The sequence below is a fragment of the Myotis davidii genome, unplaced genomic scaffold (genome assembly GCF_000327345.1).
Source record: "Myotis davidii unplaced genomic scaffold, ASM32734v1 scaffold223, whole genome shotgun sequence".
Classification (NCBI taxonomy): domain Eukaryota; kingdom Metazoa; phylum Chordata; class Mammalia; order Chiroptera; family Vespertilionidae; genus Myotis; species Myotis davidii.
Window position 1 is genome coordinate 891,026 of NW_006294609.1, and position 10,212 is coordinate 901,237.

Here is a 10,212-nt window from a genome sequence, read left to right on the forward strand (position 1 = left end):
TGAGGGGCCTCTCTGCTTCCCCTGGTGTCTGGCTTTTGCCTGAGCCTCACCCTGAAAACCCCTAGCCGTTCTTTTAACCGCCCTGAAGCCCACTCCCATGCATTGGACCGAATGGAAACAATACAGCTTTTTGCAGCAAACACACACACACACAAACACACACACATGCGCGCGCGCACACACAAAACAAAATCTGACCTTATTTCAATTCACCCCTGATTGCGACACTGTGATTTTTAATAAGAAGTATATATTTGGTCTTTGCTCTCTTTCTGGCAAAGAGCTCCTAAAACTCCTGAAATTTGCAATTTGCTAAGTGATAAGGTGGGAAGGAAACAATCTCTCTCTCTCTCTCTTTTTCTCTCTCCCCCTCCCTCTCATTCCCTCCCCCTTCCCCCCTTGCTCTCTCTGAAATCCATAAACATATCCTTGGGTGAGGATTAAAAGAAAAAAAGAATTCTCATTTATTGCTGTTTGCAAAATTGTGCAGCCACTTTGGAAGACAATTTGACAGTTTCTTACAAAACTAAACATTCTTTCTTACTCTACAACCCAACAATCCTGTTCCTTAGTATTTACCCAAAGGAGTTGAAAACTCATGTCCATAAAAAAACCTGCACGTGGATATTTATAGCAGCTTTATTCATAATTGCAAAAACTTGGAAGCTGCCCAGAAGCCTGTCAGTAGGTGAATGGATAAACTGTGGTACATCCAGACAATGCAGTAGTATTTATTTATTTTTATTATTATTTTTATACAAGACTACACATTTATTTTCAGAAAAGACTGAGTACCCTGATTATTGTAAATCTTGATGCTGGGACCAGACACATACTTTTCAACAGATAGCAAACCCAGGTATTTAAAAACTGAAACACCTTCCTTCATTTTTCCACAAAAGGAAGCTCGCTCTAGAACTAGGCTAGCGACTGCTTTGTTACAGCTGCCTTCCATTAAGAGATCATAAAATCTTTTTTTAAAAAAAACTTTTGGGCCCTAGCCAGTTTGGCTCAGTGGATAGAACATTGGCCTGCACACGGAAGGGTCCCAGGTTTGATTCTGGTCAGGGGCACATGCCCCTGTTGCAGGCTTGATCCCCAGTGGGGGGCGTGCAGGAGGCCGCTGATGGGTGATTCTCATCATTGATGTTTCTATCCCTCTCCCTCTCTCTGAAATCAACAAAAATATATTTAAAATAATAAAAAATAATAAAATGATGTGCCCCAGGTGTTATAACCAAGAGACCTTCCTTTCAAAAAGGAAAAAAAAACAACTACTTTTGGTGGAGAGAATACAAAGATCGTTGTGTTCTTCTTTTGGCTTTTTAGTGATTTCCAAATGGCCACGGACGTGGGACGTGGAGAGTCACAGCTGAAACTTGTGTAGTGAAATGAGAGGCGCTTCCCCCGGGAAGTTCAGCAGCATAGTGCTATCATTTCCCTCAGCAACACTTCCAGGTGAGCGGTCCTGTCACCTTCAGACCAATTTTTAAATAAACCCGCAACACCCCCAACCTTCACCAGGTGCTGTCTGGTGAAGGGGTATCGCAGTGAAAAGAATCTATGGTAGAAAGACATCGCTGCTCTCTTGCCAGAAACACGAATTGCGGTAGAGCTGTGACCACCGCTACCCAGACCTGCAATCGTATGTAGCACTAAAAGGAAATGGGCTATCAAGCCAGAGACAGACATGGAGGAAACTTAAACGCATGAAGCAAAGCTACGAAGAAAGTAAAAACATCAGTGGTTGCCAGGGGTGAGCGGTGAGGAAGGGATGAGTAGGTAAAGAGCAGAGGGTTTTTAGGGCAGTTAAAAGATAGGGTCAACATAGTATGATACTGTAATGGTGGGCTTGTCATTATACATTTGTCCAAACCCATATCATGGACACCACCAAAAGTGACCCCTGCCCTGGCCAGTTTGGCTCAGTGGATAGCCATTTGTCCAAACCCATATAATGGACACCACCAAAAGTGACCCCTGCGCTGGCCAGTTTGGCTCAGTGGATAGAGCGTCGGCCTGTGGACTCAAGGGTCCTGGGTTCAATTCTGGTCAAGGGCGCATGCCCGGGTTATGGGCTCGATCCCCAGTAGGGGGCGTGCGGGAGGCAGCCAATCAATGATTCTCTCTCATCATTGATGTTTTTTATTTCTCTCTCCCTCTCCCTTCCTCCCTGAAACCAATAAAAACATATATATTTTTTTTAAAAAGGGAGCCCTAATGTTAACTCTGTACATTAGTGATAATGATGTGTCACTGTAGATTCATCAGTTGTAACAAATGTCTCACTCTGTAGGTAGAGATAGTGGGGAGGCTATAGGAACCTCTACTTGTTGCTCAACTTTGCTGTGAATCTAAAACTGCTCTAAAGAAATAAATTATATAAAAACACACACACACACACACAACACAACTTTGACCTAAGTGTTTACCTTGGGGCCTTCCTAAAGGGCCTGATGATGGGAATCACCGCAAAACGAACCAAGGTTCAGCGATTCTGCTAAAGGTGACCCCTGCTCCCAGCTTCAGTGTGGGCCTCTGGGCTCACTGATGTTGTAGCCTGTGGCTGAGTTTCCTCCCTTCCTGTGGCCGACCACATGCAGTTGTGATGCTGGGACCAGAAGGGGCACAACACTCATTACTTGACTGCCCACAGGTGGCACATTCCTGGGGAGATTCAGCGGTCACTTTTGCACAGAGCATGGAGAGGCGATGGGCTATGGTGAGGTACAGGGCTCTGTGCCTCGGTGAGATGCTTACATAGCAACTGGTCCACACTACACCATATTGATCAGGGTCCACCCGGTGTCTCAGATGATACAGCACCCACATCAGACAGATGTACCCCTCAGCCTTCTGGTTTTTCTCACCTGGGTAGCCTCCTTTGGGGAATAACACTGCATCCCGGGCCTTAGACACTGCATCCCACTAGGGGGGCCCCATCTGACAGCAGGAGAGCTGCATCACAGGGTCCTGTCACCCTGGCTTCTTTGGGCTCTTCACTGTGTTGCCACATCCAACCGCTAGATGGCACCATTGTTCCATTTCCACCTGGTGGGCAACCGGTTCTACAGTGTTGGGAGGCAGTCCTATTGGCTGTTCTAAATAGACTCCGGGAGGCCAGCCCACAGAAGGCAGCACATGTATCAGGAATGTCCACTGTAAGGTCTCTTGACCTATGCTTGCACCTCTCCTCTCAAAATGCATGTCAGACCATTAATAAAAACCACTGGAGCCCTGGCTGGTTTGGCGCAATGGCTAGAGCATCACCTGCGGACCGAAGGCTCCCAGGTTCAATTACAGTCAAGGGCACATGCGAAGGTTGCGGGCTTGACCCCCCAGTAGGGGGCGTGCAGGAGGCAGCCAATCAATGATCCTCTCTCATCATTGATGTTTTTATCTCTCTCTCCCCCTCCCTTCCTCTCTGAAATCAATAAAAATAAATTAAAAAAAAAACCCACTGGAGGCAACCAAGATGTCCTTCAGTAGGTGAATGGATAGTAAACTGGTATATCAAGACAATGGGATAGGAATTGTTTCTTTTTGCTACAAAGAAATAAGCTATCGGAGAACCAAGATGGTGGCAAAGGTAAATGCCTCCCACAACCACATCAAAATTACAACTAAAATACAGAACCATCATTCAGAACCGCCGGAAAGCTGGCCGAATGGAAGTCCTACAACTAGAGAAGTAGAGAAGAAGGCACATCGAGACTGGTAGGAGGGGCAGAGGTGCAGAGTGGTCTGGACTAGCCCCCGCGTGTGGTGTTTTTTGTTGTTTTCTCTAAAAATATTTTTATTGATTTCAGAGAGGAAGAGAGAGGGATAGAGAGACAGAAACATCAATGGGAGATAATCATCGATCAGCTGCCTCGTGCACGCCCCCCACTGGGGATCAAGCCCGCAACCCAGGCATGTGCCCCTGGCCAGAATCAAACCTGGGACCCTTCAGTCCGCAGGCTGATGCTCCATCCACTGAGCCAAACCGGCTAGGGCGGTGGCATTTTTTTAAATCAGGAGGGAGATCATCCCTGTCCCTGCGGATGCTGCCTGTGAGGAGCAAGGGGTCCCAGGCCCACACCAGCCCTCCAGCCCAGGGTTCCAGAGCTGGGAAGAGAAGTCCCTGTAACTTCAGGCTGTAAAAACCAGCAGGGATGTGGCTGAGTCACATGGAGGCTGTTGGAATCCCAGTGTTCCTCTTAAAGGGCCCGAGCACAAACTTACACCGTCCTGCTTCTTCCAAGCTCCAGCACTGGATGGCTCTCGGGGACCCAGAAATGCATATGGGGAGAAACGGGATTGTCCGGCATCTGGGGGACCCAGACACACGCGGGAGGAACTAGATTTTCTGGGCTCTTCAGAGCTGAGCCAAGCCCAGAAGAGCCGAGCGTACCTCTCTACTCCTATAAGTAATCAAATGAAGTAAAACATCCCTTAACCGAGCACCAGCTCTGGGGACCTAGGGTCCACCCTTCAGGACTGGGCTCGGCCCTTAGGGACTAGGTTCGCCTCTGAGGGTCTTAGCTCTGCCCTTTGGGTCTGGGCTCAACTCTTCCAGGCTAGTAGGGCTCTTCGGGGCTAGGGTCACCGCTGGGGACTAGCTTTACCTCTTCAGGCCCCGACTGCACTCCTTGGAGCTACGCTAGGCACTTAGGGGCTAGGCTCTGACCTTCTGGACTGGGCTCAGCTGTTCGGGGTTAGATTTGGCTCTTTGGAGCTAAGCTCAGCTTTGGGGGACTAGGCTGAGTTCTTTGGGGCTTGGCACGGCTCTTAAGAACTAGGGTCATCCCTTGGGGACTAGCTTCAGCTCTCAGGGCTAGGCTCGGCCCTTTGGGGCTTGGCTCGGCTCTTTGAGGTTAGCTTGGTTCTTTGGGGTTAGCTCCGCTTTTTGGGGCTATGCTTGGCTCTTCATGGCTAGGCTCAGGAACACGGGTGGGGCGACTTTCTCCCAGACAGGGGTGTTGCAGGGGTCATTGTTCCTGTGCTGGGACCTCCCCTGTCGCAGGGCTGACTGGCAGCCATATTTGAGTCTCAACCAGCTTGGAGCACACTGTTTGCTCTGCCCTTGGGATTCCCTGAATCCTGCCCCATCCAATTTGCAGCCCCACCCAAGCTATTTGCAGCAGCTTTTCCATATGAATGATCTGTCCTTGCTCAGACTTCAGACTTTGCTAAAATCTCTCAAACAAGCTGCAGCTGGTGACAGCATGCTATTAATAAAAGGCTCACAACCGGCACTAGCACCAGCCTTCCTTGCTTCACAGCTGGGCATCTCCTGGGCAACTCCAAGCCCAATACAAATAGCAAGTAGCCCCCCCCCCCACACTGGGGATCAAGTCTACAACCTGGGCATGTGCCCTGACTGGGAATTGAATCAGTGACCTGTTGGTGCATGGGTCGACATTCAACCACTGGACCACACTGGCCAGGCACTTGACTAAACCAAGTGACCTCAGCCCTGCAACGGGACCTCACTACAAGATGGACTGTCCCTGATGATGATCCCAGGTGCAATCATCCCTGATCCACGCCCTACTGTACCCCATCAGATGTCCTCTCCATCTAGACTTCCTTTTCCTCTCCCACTTATTCTCCCCTTCCTCCTTGTGGGTCCCAACCTCACCTGTCTTTCAAGGCTGGCTCTCTGTTTCCCAGACCTCTGCTCTCCTAATCCCACCCATATACTACTGTCCTCAAAGGAGGCATTGCCAAGCATCTGGGTGAGTGTCACCAAAGTGTACCAATTGTTGGACATGTCAAAGGCACCCACTCACTCACTCGTTCATCTTACAGCCTCTCTGCTAGAGCTCAAGGAAACTTTTGTGGCAGCACAACTCTTTTCATACACTGGCCACATCTCCAACTCATCTTCCCAGTGGGTATAAACTCTTCATTCATTCAAGCTCAAAACAGACAAACACACAAACAGATAAGACTAACAGAGGAAAGACCACGCGGTCAGATCATGAAATTGAAACAATCTGGTACCAGAAATCAGCAAGTCCTCAAAAAAGAATGAAAATCCACTTCTAACTGTAACGACAAACAAGAGCCCAGACCACAGGACCAGAGTGGGACTGCCCGGGGAGGGGAGAAACAGGGGACCCAGACACATGCGGGAGTAGCACATGAGGCCTCCAACAGGCCTACTACCTGGAGGGAATGAACGGGGACCCAGAGGCAAGGTTCAACCCATACCAAGTCCGGGCCCCAGAACTGTGGGGGGAACGCAACAGACACTCGGGGAGAGGATTTTATTCAGGCTACGGCAACAGGAAGAATGTTCATTAATGAGGAACATCTGCAAGGAAAGGAGGGGCTTGGGTTTCTCTGGCAGGTGAACAAGGAGTCACAAGGAAGAGTGAGGGGAAAGTGGTCCTTTAGGCCCAGCCATTTCTCAGAGCACAGAAGAATGGGGGCATCTCCCAGCCATCGCTGCTTTTCCTGCGTCCCAATATACGCGTGGGGCTCAGGAGAATCTCAGTATGGTCAGTTTCTGAGTGCTTGGTGGACTGTGTGTTTCCACTGTGTGTGTCTGGAGGCATGCTGTGCATGTGCAGAACTCATCTCTGTTTCCATCAGCCGTGCGTGTGTGTTTCAGAGTGAGGGCCCGTCTCAGCCTTTAGTTGGGTCTGGTGGGCTGTGTGGCTATTTCAGGCTGGCTATCTGTTCCTGTGTTTCTGTTCGTTGTGGGCTGTGTGTGTTTCTTGGTGTGGCTGTCTCTATGTATCTCTGTGTCAGGTAATGTGTGTGTTTATAAGGTATGTGTTTCATGGTTCTATGGATCTGGTGGTGTGTATGTGTGTTGCACGGAGATTCTGTTTGTCTTATGGCATGTGTGTAGGTGACTCAGCATGTCCATCCGGGTGTCTCTGGTGGAGGGTGTATGTGATTGCAAAGTGAGTGCCTCTCGTGCTTCTGTAAGTCTGAGCTGTGTGTGTGTGTGTGTGTGTGTGTCTGGGTTGCAGGGCTGTGCCTGTGTTGTGGTTTCCCTGTGGCGCATGGTGTGTGTGTGGGTGGGTTGCAGGGCTGTGCCTGGGTTGTGGTTTCCCTGTGGCGCATGGTGTGTGTGTGGGTGGGTTGCAGGGCTGTGCCTGGGTTGTGGTTTCCCTGTGGCCCATGGTGTGTGTGTGTGTGGGTTGCAGGGCTGTGCCTGTGTTGTGGTTTCCCTGTGGCTCATGGTGTATGTGTGCACTGCAGCAAGTATCTCTCCTGGTGTTCCTGTATCTGCAAAACATAGTGTGCATTGTGGAGGGAGTCTTTTCTTCTGTTCTGCGCATCATCTGGACTGTGTGTGTGTCTTGCGGGGTGATGATGCCTCCTTGTGTTGCTGTGGGCAGGTCGTACATGTATGCTTGTTGCAGTGCATGTCTGTCCCAGTGCTTGATTCATTTGGTGTGTGTGTGCAGAGTTGCATGATGTGTTTCTGTGTGTGGTGTGTTGTGTGTTTGTGTTGGCGAGGGAGTATTTCTTTGAGTCTCGTTGTATGTGTGGGTATATGTTGCAGTGCGTGAGTCAGTCTCAATGTTTTTGTGGGTCTGGTGGTGTTTGTGTTGTGGGTGTCTCAGCATTTCTGAGCCTGGCATTGTGTGTGTGTGTAACTCTGTGTGTGTCTGCGTTCCTGTTTGGAACCGGCTGGGCCCAGGCCTTCTCCAGTCCCACATTCCTCCCGCTCCTTTGTGCTCTGTGCTACAAAAAATATTTGCGTTTTCCACGACTCATAATTTTTCCTCCTCAATCGCTACCAGATGTGGGCCCTGTGGTCCTGGTCCCCATGGCAACGGAGGTTCCAGCAGCCGCGGTTCCTTTTGTGGCGCCTGCCCTGGGAGCTGGCACGGCTGCAGGCCCGAGGGGGTGGGGAGGGAGTGTACGTCGGACAGGGGGGTTTTGAAGGGTCCCAGCAGCTCCTTCCCCAGATGGCCACCTGGGTCATCCTGTGTGGGGGGAGCTTCTCGGCCTAGGTCCTGCCTGGCCTACAGGCCACAGCATCTGACCAGCAGGGAGGCAAGCGGCAAGGGTTGGAAGCCGAAAGTTCAGGAAGCGCCCCTCCTCTTCTGGGAGGCACCCACACAGAGGGGTTCCTGCAGGTTGGGGTCTGGAACACCTGGAAGTCTCCCAGGGCAGGGGGAGGAGAGACCCCAGGAAAGGCCTGGTTGATGTGACCACTACTGGTCCAGGCTGGGGGGAGAGGGAGAGATGGAGCTAACTAGGGGCGAGGGGGTTACAGCAAGAGTGTGGCTTGAGCCACTGCACTGTCCATCCCCACCCCCTCAGTCACTGCCCTGCCCTCGGGTTCAGCTGGTCATCTGCTCCTCCGGGCAGACTTTGAACCTGTGTTCTCAACCCCAGCAGCCAGCATGGCCCGGTGCCCAAATGGATCAGAGGCCAGCCAGCCGCAGGGCCAGAGCTGGGAGGATACCCAGCTGGCCTGAGAGAAGCAGTGTGTCCTGGAGATATGGAGCCCGCATGCTGCCTCATCAGGCCAGATGCAGAGACTGACTGTGTTGATGCCAGCCCTGCCAGATGTCCCCCCCCATGGCATGAGGCTATCTCCACTCAGGTGGCTGGGTCCCTGTATGGGTTACTGAAGCTGACCTCAATGTGATATCCAGCCAGAGAGCTGCCAGGTGAGATCTCTGAGGTGCCAGCATTGGTCAGACTCCTGTGGTGCTGTGGTCCACAGGGCGGGGGTGGGAGGTAGTTGGAGAATCCTGGCAGAATCTCCTGATCCAAATTGCTGGGAAAGAGGCCCAATAGGCAGAGGCAGGAAGATAGAGGTCCAGATAGATGGAGGACAGTGGGTGCCATAGAGAAATAAGGCTCTGTAGCTGTGCAAGGGCCCTTGGGAGGCCAGATCTGTGAAGACACTAGGAGACAAATAGCAAGATAGAAGGTCAGGCCAGAGTGTGTGTGTGGGGGAGAAGGGGGGCAGAGGGGAGGACTGCCTTTGAGGCCAGCCAGGGCTCTGGGCCAGGCCCAATTTCCTCCCTCTACCCCCAACACACCCGGACCGGCGGGGTAGGTGGTGAGAGTTTCCGGTTGAGGACAAGGAGCCCATTGAGGCGGACAGTGGGACTCTGTGCAGTGCCGGGCTGTCTTGTTTGTGCCAGATGAGGCCAGGCTGGAGGCTGTGCCCGTGGCCCACTGCCCCCTGGCCCCAGCCTCTGACCTGACCTAGCCACACCAAACAGCTCGGAGCCCCCAAGTGTAACAACAGTGGCCAGAGGGGAAAGCACAGGTCAGACGCAGCCCCACACCCTCACGCCTTATCGTCAAGGGGCTCCACCTGATTTGTTCTGGCCCACTGGTCATCCTGGGAGGATAGGGAGGGCCAAGGTGGGTGGGAAATTAACTTGACAAATGAATGATGGGCAGATGGACACAACTGGCTTCCAACCTGGTCCCGGGAGACCCATCCCTGGACTCCCAGGCTCAGGTTAGGGGTCCTGGGGGCGGGGGGGATGTGAGTGCCAACTTGGCGACATCCTTGTCCTCGGCTCCGCAGACAGGAAGCAGTCAGAGCAAGAGGGGAAAAGGCACTTTATTAAGAAAGCTTTGGCCAAGCCCCTGCCGGGAGGAGCCCATCCTGGGGCACCCGGATGAGGCGGGAGCAGCCCTGCTGGGGGCCTATAAATATGTCTCCTCGGGCTCCTGGAGTGCCCCTGGGGTTCCCACCAGTGTGTGGCGTGGTGGGAGGCCATCAAAACCAGCTGACGGCTGAGGGGCCAGGGCTGGGAAGGCTGGGGCAGCGGGAGCAGGAAAGGGGAGGCTGGGGAGGATTGAGCCCTGGGTGCTGAGCCTCCTGGGGAGCAGAGGCCAGCCCTCCTCCCCAGGCTCCGGTCAACCAGAGACCCTGATGCCCCGCCAGGGGAAAGGGCCTGGGGCTGCGGGAAGGCAAGGAGGCTCCAGCCAGAGGCGCCAGGCCCTGGCCATGAGAGGCAGACGCGGCAGAAGTGCTTCTGGCCTCAGGCAATGAGAAGGCAGGCCCAGCCAAGTGCACACCAGGCCAGTAAGAGGTGGTCTCCGGGCAGAACCCTCCCGCGTCCTGGCCTTCTGGAGACCGGCTGGCCTGAGCCCTACATAACTCGGCCAATGCAAAGGGAGCCGTCAGCTAAGCTCCGGTCAGGCCTTGACCAATGGGAGCCGCCGCTGGGGCCTGAGCCAGTGAGACCCAGGATCCCTCCGGACCCATGACTTCGGCTCCCCCGCGAG

The 10,212-nt window shown here is 52.7% G+C and overlaps 1 protein-coding gene across 1 annotated transcript in view; it reads right to left on the bottom strand.

Annotated features, from left to right (window-relative positions):
• Nucleotides 1–8,556: 8,556 nt before the first annotated feature.
• The window catches only part of SCARF2 (scavenger receptor class F member 2), a 4,108-nt gene continuing 2,452 nt past the window's right edge, over nt 8,557–10,212 (bottom strand). The window contains exon 4 of the mRNA XM_006768957.2: nt 8,557–8,737. Within this exon, the coding sequence (XP_006769020.1) occupies nt 8,557–8,737 (181 nt within the window). The remainder of the gene's footprint in view (nt 8,738–10,212) is intronic.